The sequence below is a fragment of the Alosa alosa genome, chromosome 12 (assembly GCF_017589495.1).
Source record: "Alosa alosa isolate M-15738 ecotype Scorff River chromosome 12, AALO_Geno_1.1, whole genome shotgun sequence".
NCBI lineage: Eukaryota > Metazoa > Chordata > Actinopteri > Clupeiformes > Clupeidae > Alosa > Alosa alosa.
This window is the reverse complement of record NC_063200.1, coordinates 23067238-23092517: the sequence shown is the minus strand read 5'-3', so window position 1 is coordinate 23092517 and position 25280 is coordinate 23067238. Positions and strand designations below refer to the sequence as shown.

Here is a 25280-nt window from a genome sequence, read left to right as displayed (position 1 = left end):
GGTGCGTGGTGATGAGTGTGTGGGTGTTTTGTGTGTGTGTGTGTATGTACGTGTGCATGTGTGTGTACGTATGTCTGTGTGTGTCTGCATGCCTGTGTGTCTGTGATTGTGTCTCTATGCACAGCTTTAGGTGCAGGACTTCAAACCTAAAACAGCTGACTTAATTTATCAATGACTGGATTTTGCGTGACTGCCAAACTAAGCCAATTAACCTAAAGTAATTGTTTATCTTAACTCTGCGCCGTCTCCTATTTAGATAAGCTCATTCAGTCCACAAACAATACAAATCGTCTGCACAAGAACATTATGTCAACTTTGCAGAATGACGTGCTAGGACGAATAACTTCCAAACCATAAAGTTGTAAACAGGGGAACCATGTCACATTCTGTTCCATTACAATAAACGGCCGACAACACAAGCCAAAGCATTATTTAGGTTAGTCACAGTTCACAGTCAAATGTGAAGTCCTAGTATACTGTGAATTCCCCATAGCCCATAACTGTTTGGATCGATCATAGACTTCCTTAACAGTCGTAACTCTCAAGGTTGAACTATAAAGCTTTCACAAGTGGGAAATTGAGACATACGAGCATACAAAATGTGAATTGTAAATCTAATGCAGAGTCTCTGTGTGTCAGAGAGCATGTGTATGAGTGTGAGAGTGTCACTGTGTGTGTGCGCATGCATGTGTGTTTGTGTTTGTGTGTGTGTGTGTGTGTGTGTGTGAGTGTGTGTGTGTGTGTGTGTGTGTGTGTGTGTGTCTGTGTGTGTGTGTGTGTGTGTGTGTGTGTGTGTGTGTGTGTGTGTGTGTCTGTGTGCATGGGAGTGGGAGAAAAACGAGAGAGTAAGAGACAACAAAGACTAAAGAGAGAAAGATAGAGGGACAAAAAGGAAAGAAAGGGGACAAAAAGTCTGAGAGACATTAAGAAAGTGCAAGACGAAAGAACCGTAAACTGAAAGAGTGGCGAGTGATGGAATGAGAGACGTGTAATGAGGGAGCGTGACTGACCTCTCCCAGTGACTGCAGACGTTGGGGTCCTCCAGGTTGAGTGAGGATGCCACCTGTGCAAGGTAGGCAGCCAGAACCCCCAGCACCCAGCCCCAGTGCCACCTGACACATGCCATCTTTGTCAAAGCTACACCTGCAACAAAAAATACACACACGCTTAGTCTAAACAGTACACACACACACACACAGGCACACACATTTACACACATGTGCACACACACAAATGCATACATACACACAAATGCATACATACACACACATGCGCACGCACGCACACACACACACACACACACACACAGGCACACACATTTACACACATGTGCACACACACAAATGCATACATACACACACACACACACACACACACACACACACAGGCACACACATTTACACACATGTGCACACACACAAATGCATACATACACACAAATGCATACATACACACACATTACGCCATTACACACACACACACACACACACACACACACACACACACACACACAGGCACACACATTTACACACATGTGCACACACACAAATGCATACATACACACAAATGCATACATACACACACATGCGCACGCACGCACACACACACACACACACACACACACACACACACACACACACACACACACACACACACACACACACACACACAATTAAAAGTCCTGTAGAATAAACAATGAGTTAACTGCACACCTTCTTAGAGAGGCTAGAAAATATTCCAACTCATTATATAAGCATGCTTTTTAAAAAGTCCGGTCAAAAGTTTCTGTTTGTGAGTAAATTCTACTTTTCTGTAGAATAATCATGTGCTACTGCAAAAGTCCTTGCAGATAATTACTGGTCAGTACCAAATGGCCTAAAGTGGCCTAGTAAAATGATTTTCTAATAAGTGACTAAAATGCCCCGTGTCAGACACTGGTGAGAGTTTGCCAGGACACGTCCATCTTGTTAGACGCCTGTTTGGAAGAGGAGGACGTTTATCGGGCAGCTGAGGTGCGGTAATGGGCAACACCTGCCGCAGGTCTGGCACAGGGCGGGCGTGATGGAGTGAGTGAGTGAGTGAGTGATGGAGTGAGTGGGGGACCGCAGGTCCATCAGTGTAGTGTCCACTCTGACATTACCACCAGGTGCACACAGATGACCCTTTACAGAGGGACGTATAACACACACATGTCTATACACACACACACACACACACACACACACACACAGAGAAAGACACACATTTGAACTTGTCTTTACACAAACTCGTACTCACACAGAAAGACACACACACACACATACACAGACACACACACACACACACACAAACACACACACACACTTTTCAAAGTGCCTTTCAGATGTTATGCTTCTCCTAACTCCTAATAGCGTGCTTGTTAGAAAATGTGTATATGAGCAAGCAGAAGGTCCCTGAAATCCCTCTCCCTTAACCATCATATAAACGTCCTCTTTGTCCCTTCTTTCTGAGCGTCACACACACATTACACATACACTAAATACCAAATACGAGTGACTGTCCAAACTAGCTGTATACAATTCATTTTCATATATTGAAAATGTGTGTATACAAAACAACATATCGAGTTGGGTATGTCTAAACAAAAACATGGCAAAAGAGCAAATAATCACAACAAGATCAACACAAATATGTTCCTATTTATTCAGAGATACAGCGTCTCTAATATCTAACTTGGCCATGGCAACCCTTAGAGTGTTTGGATGGAACATTACCATTCATCTGTTCCTTATTTACACCAGTAATGGTTCCAATGATGCTCTGCTGCGCTTTGTTCTGTTGGTTGATTAAATTTAAGAGCTTTCATACAAACACCTCATAAAGTATGTTTCATAGCCATGTCAGGGATGAAATGTGTGTGTATGAGTGTGAGTGTGTGTGTGTGTGTGTGTGTGTATGAGGAGGCGGAGGTGGTGGATCTGAGGAGTCAGTGACCTCAGATGCACCTGTGGTTGGCCAAGAAACCGATCAGTGAGAGCAGTGCCAGGTCTCACCTTTAGTGCCGAGTATGCCAAACAGTGTGAAAACATGGCGTAAACAGAATAACCAATCAATGCTGTTAACCGCTGTTATCCTCTGAATGCTGTTGGAAGGAAATCAAATAAGTCACTTTCTTCATACACAGCACTGAAGCTTTACAGCCGCTATCAAAGCAGTCCAGAAAAAGAAAGACTAAGAGGTCAAGTGCCTTTAGCTGATAAAGATCATACAACGTTGAGTCATATGGTGGCCTTTTAATGTATACAGCTATTCATGAATCAGAGATCCCTTGGAGAATTTATTAATCAGAGATTCCTTGGAGGTCTAACAACCATAAATTGTGTGGCAGGCTTCCTTAGGATAAACTCAATGTGTGACTAACCACTTTTAAAAAGCATCTATGAATAGTTAAAACTCCAAGGGCATAAAATCCACTTTCAGATGTGGAGCAAAGTGGAGCAGTTGCCCACACAGATGTCTCGTAGACACTACGCTGCTGTGATTCTGCCTTGTTAAATTACATGGAAGTGAAGCTGAGGGTTTACTCTCTGTGTATCTTACAATGACATGCCAGCATTCCAGTAGCCCTCATCCGATTCCTGTTTCTACCCTCTGACTATACTTGGTGGAGCCCACTATTGTGGCATTCCGCATAAAAATATGTCTACCACCACGGCCATGTATAATTATTGGCTTAGAAATATATTCTATCCATGTTATTGTTGAATTTAACATTGCTGGGTGAACTGATGCTGGCACAATAGGATGCTATACAGTAGGGGTCTTCAGCAGGGCATTACAAACGCCACTTTGTAAAACCGTTTTGTAATTTGCGTTGCGTATTGTGTTGTTATGAACCATCACTGTGAAATTGAATATCCCACCTGACAGTTCTTCTTAACAACCAACTGCTGAGGTAAAATAAACCACTACTCCCAAGTTAATAATAATTAAATTAGCTTGCGAGTATACTCCTTTCGGAAGAGTCCATTAGTGGTTGAGTGATGTAAAAAAGCCCAGGGGCTTGTCAGAGTGGACTGGACAGACCCAGTGGTTTGGATCGCGCTGGCCCTGCGAGAATGACTCAGAACTGGCGAGCGTGACGCACAAACGGTCTGGACATCGAGCCGGGCATCGCTTGCCAACTCAATCAGCTCCCTGACAAAGCATGACAGACATCAGAAAGCGGGTGGCAGACACAGACGGTCATAGAGAAGGAGGGAGAAAGGGATGAGAGAGTGAGAGGGAGAGGGGGGTGGAGAGATGGAATTAAGAGAAAGGGAGGGAAGGAGGGAGAGGAAAAAAAGAAAAGAAGGAGGGAGGAAAGAGGGAGAGAGGGAGGAACAATGAGATGGTCAAAGAGGGAAAGAATGAAAGAGAGGGAGAAGAAGAAAGACAGAGATAGCAGGAGAGAAAGAGATGGAGTGGAGAAAAGGAAATGAAGAAAGAGTGAGAGAGCGAGGGAGAAAAGAGAAAGAAGTGATGGGTGTGATACAGGTGGGGAGCAGCCCCAAGCACCACTCTACCAACTGCTGCTCAGTGGGTAGCTCCCTTCAAAGTTATTTCATTTCTGCAGCTCGTAATGAGCTTTTCAGCACAGTCTGTTTTGGATAAAAATGAGACGCCGCACATCTACCCTAAAAACCGAGGGCTGACCATGACAAAAGCCAAAGATTGTTTGCAAAGGAAATAATATGAGGAATGTCAAATTCAATTTATACACATTAGGGCACATGTTGCATATTCTAAGAGCGTTTTTTAAACACACCAGAACACTGCTATTTGATTTATGCAAACGAGGGTAAGAAGCAGAGTGACTGGCAGAAATCTGCTCTAGCCTCACCATTCAACACAAAAAGTTTGACACTTAAATCTTGCTGATTCTGTTATTTCTAGCATTTCCAATTTGCTGACTGCTTCCTCTGTCAGTAAATCCTTTTGTAAGACATACCTGTTTTTCTTGTGCTGGGATTTGGCAATAATGCAGTTTTATGGTCATGCTAATAAAGCTCCCCTGACTGAAAAAAAAAACAGTGTTGCGGTAGAGCCACTAATCCAACCATCTTTGCTCTCAGTATTCTGCTTGAACAGGACTGCTGTTTTCTCACCCACGGGAATGTAAGCTGAAATCCCACTCACTAGGCCCTGACCATATCTCCCCCATCTAATGGATAGCACTCTGAGCTTTCTGTGCCAATGACAGACATGGCACTTCAGCATCCCACGCTTGTGCTTCAGAATCAGCACAAAGTCTCCATCCCACACAGACAACAACCGTTTCAATGAGCAGCTTCCTCTCAGGGTCTGATACAATACAATACAATATGTTCCTGCTCTTCTGAATGTGTCAGATTCAGGTAGCTCTGATGGATCGGTTCTTTGACAAACTAGGAATTTGTTGGTGCAGTGGTAGAAAACAAAGTCTGAGCTGATCTACCATGAAGATTCAGACATCCGCACACCCTCCACCTCCCTCACAAATCACATTTTCACTCTCTCAATCTCTCTCTCTCTCTGTCTCTTTCCACACACACACACACACACACACACACACACACACACACACATTAACCACACACACACACACACACACACACACACACACACGCACACACACCATCTATGTTTAATACCAAATGCTACAGACTGTCACCTGGGAGACTATGAGAGTGCTTAGTCATGGGCGGTTGATTTTCATGTGCACATATAAAACCACAGTGCATCCACACATGACACAAGTATTTTTAAAGCTTTTCCCCAAGGCACTAAAATTGGTGGGCTCTGTTCTGCAATGTTGAACTGAGACAATGTCTTTCACACAAAAAAAGAAATAAAATACTTCACTGGTTTCACTTACTCCCTTCTCTCCCTAATGTTTACAATGCCTTTCAGTATAATCAGTTGGCAAGGCCTCATGTCACGCATGTCTAGTCATCGCATTAAGCCAATTATATAAAAAATGACAGACAATTAAGGAAAAAACACGAAGCAGCCTTATTTGAACTCAAATTGCTCAAACAAGTTGAATGTTGTCTGTGTAATCTGAGCACCATTTTCTTCATTTAAATGACAGCATACAATAACCTCAAGATGGCATTTATAAAGAAACCTTTTACATTGGTCCCTTGTGTTGCTGTAATGAAAAAACAATACATCATCATCAATCCGATCCAAAAAGGCCAAATACTGCTTCCAAGCGCATGCAATGCCCAATGCGTGAAAACAATTCTCTGTCTCACACAGAGCAAAGAAAATATTGTGCTCAACTTCCAGCCCTGCTGTCCTGAACCGAATGTCTCCATTCGTAATCCAATATACTATAGATAGAGAATAGAGATAGAATTGATTGACGTCCACTCTGGTTATGCCCAGGAGGACACAATCTATTGTGTGCCGAGTGAAACAGTGGCACTTTTGTGCATTTTAATTATGATTTGATTTCGATAAGGGAGGCATTAACACAGCCCAGACACTGGGCTTTACAGTTAGCCTTTCTGTCCTGTCTATACAGTTTCACCCATAAAATAACAATTCACCATAAAATAATTGTTATCAAAATAATCACTAATTCATTTTTGCCGCATTATTATTTCACAGGACATTTGCTCATATTCCCTGGGTATTTAAAGGTGAGAGCTGATCAAGGTTCCATCAGTCTATGACTGACAGAAACTCAGGTTGCAGGAGGAGAGGAGGAGGGGATGGAGGAGGAAGAGGTGGAGGAGGACGAGGAGGAGATCACCTCTGCTGCCTCTGCTGACAAGCCCTCGACGCATGCGGTTAATCAGAGGACTCTACTGCAGTTTCACTGTGGGTGGGGGTTGTGGGGGTTTGGGTTGGTTAGGGTGTGGGGGGTCTGGGGGGGGGGGTGACTGAGCACAGCTGCACCCCAGCGAAAGCCCGGGACAACTGCGGTGAGTGCACAAACAAGGGCGTTGCTGTGCGCGTGAAAAGGCCCATACACCCCAGGCGCCTGCGGGGGGATTTAGCAGACAACTTCAGGACTTTGATACGCAGCCCTGATGACCAGGGCACCCAGAAACTGTTCCCATTCACGAGTGCCCCCACCCCCGCAGACGCTAACACACTGATGGGAGATTCCTCTGAAGTGGCTCCAGAAAACGCAACAGTGGACAGAGGGAACCATACAAAATATTTATGCCCCGACACATGCAGTCTCGGGTGATGTTGGGGCTAACCCCTCTACATTTCGTCTAAAGCGTGACCGAGAGCCATTTCTTAGAAAAGGTCACTGGGTTTGCAATTTACACACGTCTTGCCGAGTAAGCGCCTTGCCGATCATGTCTACTAATGACTATTGGCGTTGTTATTTTTCAGTCATAAATTTGCAACATGGAAAGAATATGTAGTGCAGAGCTCTCGCCATACCACGGCCTCGACAGTTTAAGTCGATAGCAAAGTACCAAGGATTACTTAAACATCTGTGCACTGTAAGTTATATTAAATGAATTGTCAGTGACATGGCGAACTGTAAAATTCAAATGTGTTGGTCACAGTCTACGTGGTGCTCCATAAACCGAAGGTTTCCCCAGCTCTCATTCTTTCGCGAAGGCACAGAAATGTTTTCGTTCCGTCGACAAATGGCAGCTCAAATGGTTTAACTCGTTATCCAAAAGAGCGATCCTGACGTCAAATGCTGCGTTCATTTCCCTCAGGTGTGCTCCGCGCGGCATTTTAGCAGACGGAGAAATTACAGTCGTTTCCGTCAGTCGTCAAGGGGGCACATGCACAGCACATTACAGTCTCTCTCTCTCTCTCTCTCTGTCTCTCTCTATCTCTATCTCGCCCAGGAGTTCTTCCTGTTACATCTGCTATCCAAATCAGACCGCATCAATCGGAGGATTAACTTGAAAAGGATTTGATTAAACTCCTGGTCTCAGCCACAGGGAACTTCCTCCATCACCCACCATCATAACAATCGCAGACTTCCGTCTCCATTTAGACGTCCACCACAACTGAGCCAGAAAGCAGCCGTATCTGTGTGTTTCTAGGAAAACACACAGAGACTATACAAATATATAATCCTTACTCCAAGATATGCAAGTGATACATGTTTTATATTCATCAGTATTTCTGGTGTTGTATCTCTAAAATTTCTGGTGGTGTATACTCTAAAATACATGTTAGTAAATGATGTTGCCATGTTCCAAACAAATCTGCTGTACACTCTGTTATAAGTAGTAATAAGTATTGTTCAGTATGTTTGTCATTATTTATGCATCGGCATTTCTGAGAGACAGCTCTGTCAACTTTCCCTTTTCCCTTTCCTCATGTGCGTTAGTGTTGTCTTAAGGTACTAGTGGGTTGTTGTGCTAAAGGGGGGCAAGGGACTGAACAAACAGAGCTTATGGGGGGGTTTGTTTTTCACCTGACGTTTCAGCTGTGCCCAGTCAGGCCCTTCGGCCAACTCCACAGGAGGATCTGTTCCTTTCACTGCTGGCCAACAGGATGAACTGGGTCATGTCGTGTCCTCGTAGAAAGAGCCAGCTCAAGACTCTACACCTCTGACAGCTTTCACAGCTTAACAGAAGTCTCATTGAGAAATTCACTTTCTGGCCCCTTTAAGCAGTTTTTCTTTCAAACTTTCTGGGGTATGGAGTTGATTTCAGGTTCGGTATAGGATGGATAGGATAAGACTGAGAATGTATTGTTATTAACACATACACACATGTTTTTAAGAAATATGTCATTTAATTTAGTTATTGCTTCTGTAAGTACACAGTAACAACTACAATTAGTATGACATGGGATCCCTTTTCATATACTGAAAGTTTTGTTTGGGGAAAAGGTGTTGAGGGTAAAAACAGTTTTACAAAACTCTCCTTGAACTTAAGGAATCCTTAACATGTTTTCTCTGTGTGCAGATACGCTCTCATTCACTCGTAAAGAAAATGTATGGATGGATCAGATAACAGTCTATCCTCTATTATGCTGTGATGAATTTCTTTCACACTATCCCCGTCCAGTCAGAGCCAATTTGTCATAGTTAACTTACTCAGCCGGCCGGCCCAATCAGGGGTAATTGCACTGGGGCTTTTTACCCAGACTGTTTGTGCCATGCCACTCTGAGCCATCGGGCCCAATTAGCTTGCTAGTCACAGGGCTGTCCTCTCCCTTGTCTCCCAGAGCTCTTGGACCAGAAGATTCTGGTGTGTATGTGTGCGTGTGCTTGCATGTGTGTGTGTGCATGTGGCGTGCGTGCGTCTGTGTATGTGTGGTGTGTGTGTGTGTGTGTGTGTGTGTGTGTGTGTGTGTGTGTGTGTGTGTGTGTGTGTGTGTGGCGTGCGGCATGCATGCATCTGTGTGTGTTTGGCGTGCGTGCATCTGTGTGTGTGTGGTGAGGGGTGTGCACATGTTGGGGGGGTGGGGGTCAGCTGTCTCTGAGGGTTGCTACTCGCGGGTCTCATTAAAACCCAAAAAGGACACTACATTAATACCCTCTTTCTTCAAATATCCATCTGTCTGCATTTACAGGGACAGGTGGTGCCTTTCAGAAACACTGTACAGTCCTGCGGTATGCAAGCTCCTTGACCTTTTCCCCCTATCTTTTAAGGAACAAGCTAAATGTCTGAAAAGGCCAGAAGAATCTCAGGTGCAAAAACTCTAACTTTGAAGTACCTCCTTTACAGAAAGAAAAGAATTGACGTGAGTTTCCATGCAAGCGCTCAGCAAAGGGGTAAAGGTGATCTCTGATTCCAGGCCCACATGTTGTATCGATGCCAGCATCAAGCATATGGATTTACCTAATGTTAAATCTTTCAGAAGGTGGTTGGGCCCGGAAGGATCTGGAGCAGACCCTCAGCCTTCAACATCAAGAGAGCTCTGCAGTAGCAGACAGTTTTGGGGTAATATGACCAGTGTCTGGCAAAGGCAGAACAGGAAATGGCTGTTTTGTCTTCAGTCTCAAGTCTTGTTGCCACCATGCTGACAGACCTGGTCTTATAAGATAATGTTTCATACTGCACCAGACGTTGGAAGAGGGCACATACAATGTTGTAGACAGTTAAGTGCAAACCACAACCACAAACCTCAAACATATAGGCTATTCATTCATAACAAAAGTGACCAATCATCACCAATTACCCGGACTGCATTCATTCCTACCTGGCATTAGTTGTAGCTGTTGTCCTATCCAGCTAATATAATGCAGGAACTTACAATCTAGTCTGTTCCTGTTTGGTTCAGAATGGTACATAACCATGGTACAAAACCAGGTCATTTAAAAATCTACGTTTGAGTCACTCCTTCACATAGTGTATATGTACATTTTACATCACATGTATGTATCATGTGTAATGAATCCATTATCCTCAGTCATCTCTATAAGCTCCAAAAGGATCCGAGGCAAGAGTGACTTAAGCATTTTGGATGTAGGATACACACTACAGTGTGAGACCGTACACCATTAACATCACAATCCAGCTGCGTTATCTAAAAATAATGATCTCTTCATTACTTAAGAGCACAGGTTTAGTCTGTAGCAAGTTCCCAGTATGAGGCGGTCATGAAACGGCCGCAGATATGAAGCTTGTCTGCCTGTGGCTGATACCTCTTTTGGCACAGACCACCAAAGCCAGGCATGGATATAAAAGATCAGCTGTAATTTAAGGCTTTCCCTGCCATCGGATCAGAACAAAAACAACCACAACAAAGAAAGTAGTCCCTTTTCTATTCTCTGCAGAGGAAACACAATCTACGGTATGACCAGGGGGAGAGATGGTTCCTCGATCACACTAGGGACCTGTGGACTGCTGGGAAAAGGAGGATGAACTCTCCATGGAGACAGATGGAGAGGAACAGAGAGAGAAAGGAAGATGGAGAGAGAAATGCTGCAGATTGCTAGTGAAGTGAGGCTTATGTTGGCAGCTCTTGATGTTTAGTGGAAAACAGAGCGTGGTGGTGCTGCGATCAGGGAGGCATCGGGTGCACTAGGAAATGATGAGCTCTCAGAGCTGTGGGAGGGTTTTTACAAGGCGCCGTTTCTTTTGTAGGGGTCGCTGACTTCCCGCCCCCTCCCAGCGCGCTGGCCAGTAAACACTCCCATGTGTTCCTGTCAATCACGGTAACATCACCATTTGTCTCGGCCCCTCAGGCTAAGCATCCCTCCTAAGCACCCCCCCCCTCTCTAAAAACGCAAATACTCATAACAACATTAACTGAGGCACGTCAGTCGTAATTTGACGCAATTCCTGATGTGAACAAAAGTTAATGGATCACCCTTCAATCAACCGTGTGGTCCTTTGCTTTGTACTGGCACATAATCTACTGACAGGATAAGCGGTGTGTCTCGCTGTGGATACTATCTTAATGTGTCGTAATCCACTACAGATTAGCCTCACAGTCCCATGCATTCCACATACTGTTGCTTGTGTGGGAAGACTATAGTCCAAATCTGTAGTTCTCTCTCTCTCTCTTTCTCTTTCTCTTGCATGGAGAATATTTGGAACCATCTGCAAACAGCCTTGTTTATTTTTATCCTTTTCAAAACCGGGTCCTTGCGTTGCCCTTTAATTATGAGGAGGAATAATGTTGCTTTTATTGCTACCAGCTGGAGGTTTTCGCCACTCCCAAACACAAACTGGAGCCCGTATTACAATAATAATATGGTCAATGCTATAAACATTTCTTATGATATTTTATTGCGCTCACCAGACCTAACCTGGTCAACACTCTGCACTCTTGATCTGACTGAAAAGGGGGTAGTTTTATTCCATGCAAAGATGGACCTTCATAGCAATTAAAAATTCAGTTCTGAGCTGTGGTTAAATTCGGTTCTTTACCCTGGTCCAGTGTCTACTGTTCAGGTCAGCAGGAAAGTGTAGCAAGTGTTTAGTGGAAAGTACTGTATAAGTATAAGTATATATACTCTTTTGATCCCGTGAGGGAAATTTGGTCTCTGCATTTATCCCAATCCGTGAATTAGTGAAACACACTCAGCACACACTAATCCCGGCGCAGTGAGCTGCCTGCAACAACAGCGGCGCTCGGGGAGCAGTGAGGGGTTAGGTGCCTTGCTCAAGGGCACTTCAGCCATGCCTACTGGTCGGGGTTCGAACCGGCAACCCTCCGCTTACAAGTCCGAAGCCTTAACCAGTAGGTCACGGCTGCCCCAAGTAAGGGAAGTTAGGGAAGTAATTCATACAGACCTTGCTATAGAATGCCAGACAGCATAATTTATTTTCTACTTTATCATGCCACTTGTCAGTTCTGCAGAGATAATTGTCATTGTAAACCAACTTTTTTTATACAGATTAATCAAGTCACTGAATGCCATCTAAACAAACCGCCATCTTAACACCCTCTTCTACTGTATAGCACTGGCTCACTGTGATAGCAATCTACACCTTGTTCACATCTACATATTGTTCACGCTCCAGTGACGCATCGACACATATCAACATCTGACCTCCACCATTGACTCCGGTAATCTCAACTCTCATCTAAGCGTGTGTGTAACCCGATTAGTATTTGTGTGTGTGTGTGTGTGCGTGTGTCACTCTCGCTGGGACCCTGCTGTGTTCAGGGTCCCATTCAGTGCGAGTCACATGACCGAGACAGCGGGACAATGTCTGCGGGAGCCTTTCTCTCCCATCTACGCACCAGCCCCTCAGGGCACTGGCAGCAAGATTTCCTTCCACAGAAATAGTTCTGCCCCAAAGCCATGGCTTTATTTAATGATGGGCTGCACATTCTTTTATGTTAACTTGTCACAAGCTTCCTCTATTCATGTCAGTCCACTCGCCCTCAAAGGCCAGTAAAGATATTAACCCATCATTATTATTTACACTGGCAGAAACACAAAAAGCATGTCCAAGTACAATTTCTGTTTTGCTTTTTCAATTGTGTTACTTCTTCTCTCTCTCTCTCTCTCTCTCCTCTATGTGTGTGTGTGAATCAGAGAGAGAGAAAGAGAGAGAGATTTGGTGAAAGTTGCCGTACTTGAGGTAAACAAGGTAATCCAGATATATTTTTTTAAAAAAATCATAAAACAGCACTGTTTGAATAAATAATGACTTCTATTGTACAGACATACATATAAGTACACAACACATAAAGGCCTATGTATGCCATTGTCAAATGAATTTACACATATTTTACCAAAAGGAATTCAGTTCAATTCAGAAAGCAATTCAATTTCAGCCTGATTAAATGAAAGAAAATGCCATCTATAGTTAAAACAAATGTAAACAAACAAATAATAGTTTACAAAAAAACTAAAAATTGGTGCAAGAAGTCACTTCCAATTTAAAGGGCAACAGAAAAAAACAAAAGTTTCTCCGTTGCAGATTATGAATCTGTCGTTCAACCCCCTGGTCACCCTGATATGAAAAACCAATAGCCTACCTCTAAAATGCCAGTATGAGATTCTAGTCCATTAAAACGTGTAACTAATATCTGGGGTTAAGCGATCTCTGTCTAATTAAGCGGAAACAGTTAAATCTACTGCTGCAGTAGTTTATGCTGAAAATCAGGTGCACACCACTAATGGTAGCCTAGTGCAGGATAACAACTTTGCAATGTATATGATATGGAAGGTATCCTTATAGAAAATAGGCATATTGCCATTTATGAACCGCAAAGCCTACCTTATCACGCAAATGTTTACGTCTTCACCACGCTCATGGATCCAAGATAGAGCAGCTTCCTTCAAATTAAGTTTATGAAATTGCCCGTTCGAAAAGGTAAACTTGTGGAAGAATGTGATGTACAGCACAATTTCCGCAAAAAGCTCAAAGAAAGTAGGTCCTGGAGAACGGCGATTTCAAACTTTTAGGTGCAAGTAAAAGAAGTTCCAAGGAAAGTTGATGCGCATCCCCTCTCTTTCAAGAGGGAAGATTTGAACTTGGTTCGAGTCGAGAAACGAAAACACCAGTTCAATGCTTGTCATGACCTCATTGCCTTGCAGCCAATGAGCATGGCAATTGTGATGAAGGTGCAAGGAGACGTGAAGACATCCACTACCGGGGACCTTTTTTGTGTGAGACGGGGCTGGGTGGAGAAAGGCTTTATAGAATGATAAATAAGCTAATTGAGAAAATGATTAATGGATTGCTTTGATGTGAAGTTGGCCTACATTGAAAACACAGTGGCACAAACAAATTGCTAAGTGCCTAAAAGAATTAAGAATCGACGGATCGAATTATAAAAAAAATACCTTTAAACTTGCCTTTGAAATCCATTATTTAATGAAATAGGCTATACCAAATATGTATGTAGGCTACTTTTTAAATTGTCCTTTAAATTGTCAGTAGCCTACTTGGATGCTTCAGCACGGTGGCGGGCACAGGCTAGTGCAGTGCTCATTTGTATCCTACTTATTCGCTCATTTGGCGCCCTCTATCGTTGACAACCCTTTGTGGTGTTGAGACTGGGCATTCGTTGTGAGAATAGTATACTGAACAAATGGACTAGGATGTAGCCTGAGTGTGGCAACTTAATTAGCCTGGAAGCCACCCCAAATGCATGGTTACAGCCCAGTCTACACATTAATGTAACAACTGATCACATAGGCTAAGGTTTCCACTCTAGCCTACGTGAGATGTACAATTCCAGGACTTTTCCCTGACAGAAAACCTGAGTTTCCATGACTTACTATATAATGAATGCTAGGCTACATTATACCGACCAATGATTTATTCTGAGCAGCCGTGTAGTATTCAAGAATCTTATACTTTTTTAAAGCGGGAGATGAATAAATGGGCATTGAAGGTGGGCTACTCAAGCAAGCAGTAATCTGATGTAAACCAATTCTTTGCCCTAAAATGAGTCCCTGACTCCCATGTCTGGAATAGATTTTCCAAAATTCCATATTCCAGAAATTCTATGATTGCAGGCGGGGGGTAACCTGACCCTAGCCAGATGAATTTTGTTCCGCTTAGCTCCGCCTAGCTTCACTCACATCCATCTGGGACCTCTTCCATTGAGAGTGATTTCTGCAACCGACTTTTATGGTTCAGCCAATCAGGACGCAGGGCGGGAGTTTCATAGATGTGACATAGCGTAGAAGCGACTGTGACACTGTTATTAGCGTCACGGGTTGGCTTCGATGTGAGTGGTTGAAGTAGCACGTCAATAGATGACGGACAAGTGGCTTATTCAATCATATGCAAGCATTTTTTGATTAGGCCCAGCCTTCTGAAGCAACACTTCAATGGATCGGTTCTAGATGGATGAGTGGAGCTAGGCGGAGTGAAATTAATCTGGCTAGGGTCAGGTTAGGCGGGGGGAGGGGGGGGGGGGGTATGTAATCCTTTGACCTTGTATTATAATTGTCACTTTGGACAACAGTGTCTGTTAAATTAATAAATGTAATACCACACAATCCACTCAGAAACCAGCATAACCATTTTCTAATTTCTCCTTCAAAATGTGTCTGCTCAGTTTGTCAAATTAAATGTTATTTGTTAATGTCTTAGACAGGACAGTGCACCACATAAAGACATACATGGATTTACAGAGGGTGTTTAAAATCAATTTGATTTCAATGGCTGAGATGACCCATTTAATCTGACTGCAGTTCATGCCAATTAACTGTTTTCCCCTAGACAGCAGACACATTATAAACTGCCAGCGAGAGAGGGGTGAGCTCCAGCATAAAAAGCATGTGACAAGTGAAGTATATGTTTGAAAAATGCATACATCCCCCCCAAAAAGGTCACAACATCCAACATCTCTGCGGTGCGACACTCCTCATCCTGTAGATAAAAGATCCTGAGTTCTCACCACACCTCCTCCTACATGAGACTCCTTATCAGGCATTTTCTTTGCTCCGAGAATTTGTCTTTGAGTGGTGCTGTTGGGAAAGCAGATAACAGAAAAAGGTGGACAACACTGTGAAAAAGGTTATATATTAATACAAAAGTGTCTTCATGAGGTCTAATATGGCTAAACGTCCCATTTATTTATTCCCAGGAATATAACAGAATTAATCCAGCATTAAGCAGTATCTGGTTGTGTCATGAACGAGTTATGAAAAGATTCCTGTGGATTTCGCTGGAAGTGTTGCTCACCCCTCCCCCTCCTCTGAATCACTCAACAGTGGCGACTCACATGCCTCCTCTAGGTCAACACTTCCAGGCTGGGTGAAGTTGGACGGTGGCGTCTCCTGGTGCAAACTTCTCACGCGGCCCTGGAGGAATAGTAAAAGTAAAGGACACTTGAACAACAGTACAGCTCTACACCCACCCACGGCCGCATGACCAACAGAGACAGCGCACGACCTGAGACGAGAGAGAGAATGAAAAAGGACCACGAGGTGTAGCATGCAGTGCGTGCTGCATTGCCTCAGATGAACCAGTATGAGCCAGTGGCAATGGCAGTCTGCAAAAAAAGCTTTTGCACGGTCAGTTCTCAGTGGCACCGTTAGTTCAAGCTATGAGTAAAATATCTGCGCCAGACATGGGAATGACTATTGTTTATCCAGCCAGATCAAGTCAGTCAGTCTTTCTGATACCTGAGAGGATGCCAACATCAAACAGGTGTAGACTTGTACTAAAGCAGCACATAATAAAATGCATTGAGTACTGTAGTTTTACTGTGGGAATCACTATTTCCTCGCACCCCACAACAGGAGTCGTCAGTTTGTTCTAATGTCAACAACAAACCAGTAGGGGTCACTGCTGTTGCAACCACTGCTTATAGTGTTGTTATAAGCAGTTGAGAGAACTACAATCCCTGCTGTGGCAAGCATCTTTCTAAGGTGCTCTGTTGGGGAACACAGGTGTACAGAGCTTTGCATGTGCAATCATTTATTCTTAAAAGTATGACTATGTGCATTTAAAAGAGATGGGGTAGAAGCTACCAGTATGGCTGAGTGGTCGCCCAAGTTCTCTAACTGAGAGACGAGCTCATCAAATGTATGTTGGGGATACAGCTGACAGGCCCAGTGTTCCACTTCTCCCAGGAGAGTATGCAGGTTTTCCACCTGAATGGACACATATGCAAAGGAAACTGAGATTATTTCACGGACAACACCACAGACCAAACTTCATCACCTTGTGGATTCATTTCTCTATTTATTTAGTTGACTGAATAAGGTGTTAGCCAGTGGATAATTGATTCATAATTAGACACTACAATAAATAATAATGCCCAAAATGAAAATTTCAAGTCAATAACAGTACTGCAAAAAGTTCTTCCCTAAGTCTTTAACCTTCAACTAACCTACACGCGGTACCTTGAAATACCTAATCAAATCCAGCCATCCCAACCCTCAATCAGACAAAGTGCAAGTAGATGCACAGATGGCAGGTGCCCGCCTGCCATTAAAAGGCTCCTCCACCAATAAGACCCACGGATTAGCTGGCTGAGCCAATAGCGGCTGCTGGTGACGTATGATTGACACCCTGGGCCAGGTGCTATTTTAAGAGGCAGTGAAGGGGCTTTTCGGTAATCCAGCTCACACACACTTGGGGTCAGTTTTATTTTCAGGCTTCCCTCAAGCTCAGCCTCAGGCCTTGGAGGGGAACAGAGAGAGAGAGAGAGAAAGAGAGAGTGCTGAGACAGAGTGCTCAGATGGCCGCTGTACGGACAGAGGGATTACGGTATGTACCGTCCTTGCCCTCACTGCCCGGGCCTTGAAAGCAAACTTAAGTCCGCCTGGAGAGGGGCGGCCACTCCTTGCTTACGCACTTGGAGAATTAGAGCAAAGTAAACATTTCCCCCAGCGTGCTACCAATCTATACACGTGTAGTAACACACAGCCCTGGTACACTGACTGCGGCCCTAATCCCACTTCCGACTGACACCTTAGCTGGACTAATACACTGGGCAATAAAAGAGACTTATGGACAAGCCAGTGGTTCTGGGTAAAGGGTGTGAACTATATGACCTGCAGCTACAGCTGAGAACTCCATGCATCATCAATTTCCTCTGCAATTTTGCATGTTTAGTGCTGAGTGACTGTATTGCTGAGTGACTGCACTGCAAGTGTGATTGCATAGTATAGCATATTTTCACTTAGAAAGAATTTGTAGGGTTTAACCATTTTTAAGGTATAAATTATGAGGCAGTTGGTTGTTGGTATTTAGAAAGACATTTTGGTTGGTTTTTGGAAAGGATTTTGCCACTTAGTTTGTTTGCTAATTTGGACCAAAGCGTCTTACAGAAACTTCAGTCTGTACCTTGGATTAACAATGTCACTAACACTTCCACACACAACATATCACACCACAATTATACATGATATGCACATTCCAAATGACTGGAACTCACACACCCACTGTTCACACAATGAACTTGAACAACTTGAAATATGCTAAGCACTATACTTGCATTTACTTTCAGTTTATGAAAAGTTACCACCAACTGAGCGCACACACACACACACACACACACACACACACACACACACACACACACACACACAACGGAAGTGATTGAGTGCATGGTAACACGTCACACACACTCTCACCACCACTGACTCAGTGGGTGAAACTGGTGCACTGCACAGGCTGTGCTTGTCACATCCCTCAACAAGAAAGGGACTGCCACGCAGCATGGTGAGGACTCACCATATGGACTCTTATTTCGTATGGAAATTTGAGATGAGATTTTCTGAATGAGATTTTCTCAAGCACTAGGTAGGTACAGGTAGATTAGTCTACATATCTCGAGAGAGGGAAGTGGCACACTTTCATTCACAAAAACAGCTGCACAAGCATATGCCTACCTAGACGTAATCCTGTCCCAGTAACATCTCAGTTGTACACATGCACACACTCCTTCCGCCCATTTATCTTTAATATCCAATTATGTTTGCAATGCAATTACACAATTACGTAAGCAGGCTATTCAGTGGTGAAGGATGCATACAGCAGGTTTAACTGAATTATTTCAAAAGGACAAACATTTAGTTCTAAGAATGACTCTACTAAGATAAACAAATTGTGAAAATAGATGTGTGGGCTATTAAAATGTTATGCTCCAATGCAAATCAACGCAATCAACATTTAATAGATGTGCTTCAGCAATATGTAATACTGTGCTGTTCAAAATCGCACTAGTGAAAAAGGGTGTAATAAAATAGCCTACTCCACAAATGGATAAAGCTTCACACGCGTAATATTGTCATTAAATGAAAATATTATAAATAAAGAAAGACCTTTCTTACCTCAAAGCCTTGTCCTTTAAAAGTCGTGTTACAGAGAACATCCCACAGAGCAGAAAGGCCCTTCTCAGACAAAAGTCTACCATAACAAAGATGAGAAATACGTTTTTCCCATAGTATATATTTATGACCTCTCCTCTCCTAATGGTCAAATATTTGGTGTAATTATCAAAAACACCTATAGGTGGCAGCAATGTATTTGAAGAAATGGTGTTGAGAGGCATCTCTTACAATTATTGTCAAATCTTCAAAAGGATGGATAACCAAAATGGCAAATTTCAAAGGCATGAATTTTCATTGAATATATGCATTTGTATTAAAAACAATAACACAGATTTATTTTCATAAAGTCTCGCCTATGATGCAAATGATTGCTGTTATGTCACAAATGTAGCAAATTAGTATGGTGACAGTTGATGATTTCATTCCTTTACTGACTTTTCAATGTCCAGATCAGTCTGAGGTTCTCTCCATGAAATCATAGGCTCTTCTTCCATTTGTGAGAGGAGGAAGCCCCCAATCTTCTCATCTGCACCAATACACATCTTTACATTAATTCACAAACATTACAGGAGATTCATTACAATATGCAGCTTTTATCAGTGCAGTGTTTCTACACTGCTACATCATGAGTAGTAAACCCTGTTCCTGTCGCTTCTCTCTTCCTTCAGGATCACATCATTATCACAGGCCTAGAGTAATTGCTTTGGGCTCTAGAAACTGTTCATGCATATTTATAAGAAATAACACTGACATGATGAATGATGTTGCCAAGGTGCCAGTACCTGGCTCCAAGTTTATGTGCATTAAGAAAAGGGTCTTTTCTGATTTTACCTGTAAGCCACAGCCTGTATAATTGAACTATCAGCATTGGCCGAAATGACTATAACATGTTAAAACACTAATACCTAGTTTCGTGTGCAGCTACATGTTGCACACTATATGGACAAACGGGCACAATTTCCAAATTAAGTTGTTTGCAAGTTTGTAGGCTGGCTATGGTACAAATATTAGGCCTATGCAAATGAGAAACTAAAGTCGGTTAAATGAAAAATATTCAAGATACAGCAACACAGCTGTGGCATGTGCAAACATGTTAGCCTACCAGCATCGTCTTCAGCGCTCCTGCCTGATGTGGTGGTCCGTTTCCTTGGTAACTGTGCAAAAAGCGAGGATACGGGAGGAGGGAACGGTCGGTATTTCTCATCCTCGAGGTCTTCGTATGAGGGGGGAACAGTAATATGGCAATATTCTGCTGGATTGTGCATGCCTGTAATTTAAAACGGCAGATTAATTCGTATTTACCTGTGTTCTAAAGAGCCATCTGGTGCAGCAATATACCTAAAACGTTGAAAAAAAGATTATGCTGTTTAAAGAGTAGCCCTAGACTACGCACTGGTTTTAGGCCTTTGTAAAAAAAATGCATTAACCATTTGTAGAACGATGTAATCAGCAGAAATCTAATCACTTGGCTCAAGGCTTTGTCTTATGAACCATAATGAAATGTCTACCTTTCCCTTTGAAACCGTCAGGATGTCCATCCAGCTATCCAATCCAGCTCCTATTCCGCGGACGGCTGAACTGCGAGCTGGAGATGACTGGGATAACAAGCGCCGACCGTAGACCATGTGGCTACTCCAAAGCCAAACAAACTCCACGCGGACGCTAAGCTGAGCCAAATAATTACGTTATGTGCGTCAGATTGTTGTTAGGTTCTATTTTTAAGTAGGCTACATTCTTGCAATGGTATAGTGTCTGGTCAATGAGCCTTTTCGGAACTATCACTACAATACAGGTACATGCTTTCTAAAATAAAGCAATAGGATTTACGACTAAAAAAAAAAAACTGCAGCCCCCATTACGCATCAGTTTGATGAGTTGCAGGCAAATGTGTTTTAATTTGTGTTATTTTATGTTTGAAACAATAGCCTACCTGTTTCTAGCCGTGTGTGAGACTGTACATGCCCTGGCGCCTGAACATTAACAACTATTTGTACCCATCACATTAGTTGGGGAGTTGTGTTCATATATATATATACTGTGAAAGGTTGAATAGCCCTACATTAATCTTGTAGACATTGTTGTGAAAACGTAAAAAAACGTATCCATGAGCGACAGAATTATTGAGTTCTTGGATTTATAAAAAGGCTACAGATAGGTCTACAAGTGGTTGCATTAAATATACTCTGAAGTAGGCTAGACTGAAGTAGTTTTTTGGCGTCACACTTGCGTCATAGGTTTCAATGCATATTTTTTGCCGCTGAAATCTGTTCAACGCATAAATGACAACAGGTCAACAAATCAAATTGATGTTGTGCACAGGAAACGATGTGAGTCTCACCCAATGAGACGCGTTCCTGATTAGAGGTGCCTCCCATTGCCAGTGGAAGTTGTTCCTGTCTTCGATTAGAGGTGAGGATAGTTGCGACTAGTGTCTTTCAACATGTCCAAGTTCATTCTATTTGTGAAATTTGAGACAGATAGTTTGTTTTCTATCAAGGATGTACAATTACCAGCTTTACCTATACGTCATTTTATGTATAAAAAAAGAATGCAATCGAGTAGGCGTACATGTAGACTAGTTATTTATAGGTGACAAGGACGCAATACAGAGCTAAAAATAATGATCTCAACTACGATTTACGTAGGCGAGCCTACGCAGTTTGAAGATCTGTTTTTAAACATGATCTAATTCTGCGAGATTAACCTAGTGCGTTACATTTCATGTGTTGTTAGGCAACTTTTTTCTTGTATCTGTTGGCGGCAGGTCAGACCATGCGCATGCATAGGTGCTACAAATGTCTGCAGACGTCATGTTTAACTGAGAATAAACATAAATGCTGTCTATTGTGTGACCTTGCACGTACAATAAGCAATGCTTATTGTACGTGCTTTTACATTACATTGTAATGCTCCTTAATTGCTGTTATGGCGTGTGTTCGTCGTGGGTATCATAGCAGGTGCCTTAAAGATGCCATGCATTACACAACAGACTAAAAGTTATATTTTTAACAGCTGAATGGCTGTACCAAGTATGACAAAGAAGGCTTATTATGGGCCTCAAATATTGTTTATGTCATTTAGTTTTTTGTCAGTGAACTATCATTCAATACTGATAACATGAAACAATATATATAAAAAAACAATACCAAAAAGACATTGATCACAATTCAATAGTATTCATTACAGATGATTCAGAATGCAGTACATCTGATCTTTAATCAGCCAAAGAAGACACATTTAACTCTCAATCACTCTTCATTTGGCTTCCTATAATCAGGGTCGTCGGACTGGGGGTAAAACTAGTACTGATTAGTAGGGGGTCCAAGGGGAGGAAGGGCAAAGAAATTCAAGAGCATTGTATTGGGCTTCAAGACACTCAAAGATGCTTATAGCTATAGCAGCCATAAATAAATTCAAATCCCTCATTCTAGCCTGTAGGACCATTACTGGACTTGCACCTTGCTATCTTAATTCCATGATCCAGCTCTATATCCCCTCTTGCCCACTGTGGTCCTCTAGTGAGTATCCGCTATGTCAGCCTTCCATCCAACACCAAGAGGTCAAAGTCAAGATGCTTTTCTTCTGTGATTCCTTGTTGGTGGTGATGCTCTTTGCTTTGAGATCTTCCAAAAGCGTCCAAAAGATGTATCTGTTTACCTTGTTTCCCACTAGTCCCCGTTTGTATGTGTTTATGGTTATTGTTATTATTCTGTTAAATTCTACGTAGTTTATTAATAATATTAGTATTTTAAGGCTATTCGGGCCTACAAAACTTGCCTAAAGCCTAAATGTAGCATCCTCACAGCAGGTTTAAACTAAAGCATCACGTTACTGATTTTTCTTTGTGTGATCATGTTCATTTTTGCAGAAATGCATTGGTTTAGGAGTCTTCTGCCAAAAAGATCTGTTCAGCTGCTTATACGAAGATCTTACTCTTCACCGCTGCAGCTACCTACATTAACACTCTTTACAAAGGTAAACACCATGCTCATCTTTACACTCCTCCCTTAACACTCTTTACAAAGGTAAACACCATGCTCACCTTTACACTCGTGCCTTAAAATTCTTTACAAAGGTGAACACCATGCCCATCTCCTACCTTAAAGGTTTTCCCATAGATCTCAGTTTCTCGAGGTCACCGAGTACTGTCGGTACGAAAAAACCCTGAAAAATAATTGGTTTTACCTAGCTCAAGTTGCTACAGCCAGCAGCTAACATAGCCAGGCAGCAACAGCATTACAATCTGGGGGCATGTCTGTGAGCTCCCATGTATATGGCCCCAGAGTTTTGCGCTGTAGCTGCCTGGCTGTGTTAGCTGCTGGCTGTAGCAACTTACTGGGTAAAACACCATGCTCATCTTTACACTATGAAGTATACAAACACAGTACCTACTGCAGAGCTCCCCATTGTCTCTCAATAACTCTTAAAAATATATATATATTCCAAGTTTAAATTCTGATGTGTAATACACCAGGGGTCAGATAGAGAAACAGAGCTAAGCAATTGTACATAGGCCTACTTATAATACTACAAGAGAAGGGCCAGAAAATGGTAATGATAACAGATCTAGTCATGCTTTAAGTTGGCGTCATTTCAAATATACACAGGAAAGATGTTAAATTCCTAGTGCTATAGTTAAGGGATTTCAACAACCAAGCCTATTTACTTTAAAAAAAGAAAATCACTAACATAGCAACCTTTGTGGGCAAAAAACATCACCAACAGAACAGCACTCGAGAGCATTTCACTGGGGTTATCAGGCAGGCACCTTCCTTCATCAGTGTTTCATTCAATTAGGCCCACAGCACCTCTAGAAGGCTCAACAGCGGAGTCTGGAGTCCCCCCCGATCAGCATCATAATCAGACAAACTACAAGCCCTTGACGCGAGCACCCACAAACACCAACAAATTCTTCAGTCAATCCTCTTTGTTGATGTAGATGTTTATGTGGCATAAATGAATGTATCCTCTGGTTTTACTTAAACTTCTGCACTATTATCTTCTGGTGATCTTGTATTTGTATGTGTCCTATTTCACTGGTGCTTGAATTGATTTCTCTTTTCTAAGAGGCTATTGATTAAAAGTTTCAGCTAAATAAATTAAATGTATGCCAGAGAAACAGCAAGTAGTGGTTTAGGAATGTGAAAGAATGTGGAAACGTAAAGATACAAGTGCCTCCACAGAGGTATTGAGGGCAATGGCCCTCATATGTTGAGAGTGGCTTTAACATCAGATTCTGAGCTCTCTCGCTAATACTGTGTTAAGAGCCCTCAAATGTCCAAATCACTGGTAGACAAACAAAGGCAAAGGCACAAGAATACTACCACTAACCACTACTACACTAGTACTACAAGGTTATTGGAATTGTAGCCAACATGTTTCACAGAACTGGAATTGTAGCCAACTGTAGCGCTGTTGTGACAGCCATCTAATATATATATATATATATATATATATATATATATATATTTTGATCAGGTAGCAAAGGTCCTGGATCATTTCACATATGAGTGCTACTGAAGTGAAAAAAATCACGTAATTTTCTTTTACAGGATCCTTGTCCCCTGTGTGATGATGCAAAGGAAGTCCTTGAACCATACAAACACAGAGTACAGAAATATTTCATGCATCATACCATAATTAATTTAAATAAATGTAAATTATAAATCAATCGGTTCTTGTTACTAACAATTAGAAGTTGGCATATGCTGTCATAACAAGAGTAAAATGTGTTCTTATTTGGTGTTCTGTTTCCTTTTTCTTTTTTGTAGTTCACACTACAGCAGGTTGATATAACCCTTCCTGAAAATAAAGTCTGGTATGACAGGTACAAATTTGACATACCAGTATTTCATTTGAACGGCCAGTTTCTAATGATGCATCGAGTCAACACCACACTTCTGGAAAAGCGGTTGGCAAAGCTGGAGGAAAGCAACTAATTGTTTATGAATGTATGTCAATATTATGTGTTTTTTAGTTTGCATTCCTGTCATAACATGTTATTTTCCAGAGTGTGATTCATAAGGTTTTGTATCTAACAAGTAATAAAAGGCTTGTTTGTTTCACTGTGCCTTGTTTACATGTGGTCTCTTTGTTTGGTGTAAGAGGATTAAATTATCAAGTGCCACGT

At 42.3% G+C, this 25280-nt stretch overlaps 3 protein-coding genes across 5 annotated transcripts in view; 1 reads left to right on the top strand and 2 right to left on the bottom strand.

Moving 5' to 3' along the window:
* Nucleotides 1-14952, bottom strand: part of megf10 (multiple EGF-like-domains 10) — a 64819-nt gene extending 49867 nt beyond the window's left edge. The window contains exons 1-2 of the mRNA XM_048259643.1: nucleotides 13626-14952; nucleotides 1011-1143 (exon numbers count right to left, since the gene is read on the bottom strand). Coding sequence (XP_048115600.1) covers nucleotides 1011-1126 — 116 coding nt within the window. The 5' untranslated portion in view covers nucleotides 1127-1143; nucleotides 13626-14952. The remainder of the gene's footprint in view (nucleotides 1-1010; nucleotides 1144-13625) is intronic.
* A 386-nt stretch (nucleotides 14953-15338) lies between these two features.
* On the bottom strand, nucleotides 15339-20765 carry LOC125304754 (TIMELESS-interacting protein-like). The gene is made up of 7 exons (XM_048259254.1): nucleotides 20659-20765; nucleotides 20253-20417; nucleotides 19586-19676; nucleotides 19151-19226; nucleotides 16841-16963; nucleotides 16090-16168; nucleotides 15339-15832 (listed from the first exon to the last, which is right to left on the bottom strand). The coding sequence occupies exons 2-7, from the start codon at nucleotides 20413-20415 to the stop codon at nucleotides 15774-15776; spliced, it is 591 nt and encodes a 196-aa protein (XP_048115211.1). The 5' UTR covers nucleotides 20416-20417; nucleotides 20659-20765; the 3' UTR covers nucleotides 15339-15773.
* On the top strand, nucleotides 20737-25220 carry c12h5orf63 (chromosome 12 C5orf63 homolog). Of its 3 annotated transcripts, XM_048259255.1 has the most exons (5): nucleotides 20737-20839; nucleotides 21470-21559; nucleotides 23019-23125; nucleotides 24703-24759; nucleotides 24922-25220. In XM_048259255.1, exons 3-5 carry the CDS (start codon nucleotides 23021-23023, stop codon nucleotides 25087-25089), a joined length of 330 nt encoding a protein of 109 aa, XP_048115212.1. In that variant the 5' UTR covers nucleotides 20737-20839; nucleotides 21470-21559; nucleotides 23019-23020; the 3' UTR covers nucleotides 25090-25220. The 3 variants fall into 3 exon arrangements, with proteins under 3 accessions (XP_048115212.1, XP_048115215.1, XP_048115213.1); XM_048259258.1 differs by lacking the exon at nucleotides 21470-21559 and having other exon boundaries at nucleotides 20756-20839; XM_048259256.1 differs by lacking the exon at nucleotides 20737-20839 and having other exon boundaries at nucleotides 21453-21559.
* Nucleotides 25221-25280: the final 60 nt, after the last annotated feature.

Excerpts from the sequence above, each read along its gene's own strand:
- LOC125304754 (XM_048259254.1), bottom strand. The coding sequence starts at position 20,415 with ATGCACAATCCAGCAGAATATTGCCATATTACTGTTCCCCCCTCATAC. Across the intron at positions 19,677-20,252 it reads GAGCGCTGAAGACGATGCTG|ATGAGAAGATTGGGGGCTTC; the intron begins GTAGGCTAACAT and ends GTATTGGTGCAG. Across the intron at positions 16,964-19,150 it reads TTAAAGGACAAGGCTTTGAG|GTGGAAAACCTGCATACTCT; the intron begins GTAAGAAAGGTC and ends GTGTCCATTCAG.
- c12h5orf63 (XM_048259255.1), top strand. The coding sequence starts at position 23,021 with ATGCATTGGTTTAGGAGTCTTCTGCCAAAAAGATCTGTTCAGCTGCTT. Across the intron at positions 23,126-24,702 it reads CATTAACACTCTTTACAAAG|GATCCTTGTCCCCTGTGTGA; the intron begins GTAAACACCATG and ends TTTCTTTTACAG. Across the intron at positions 24,760-24,921 it reads TTGAACCATACAAACACAGA|TTCACACTACAGCAGGTTGA; the intron begins GTACAGAAATAT and ends TCTTTTTTGTAG.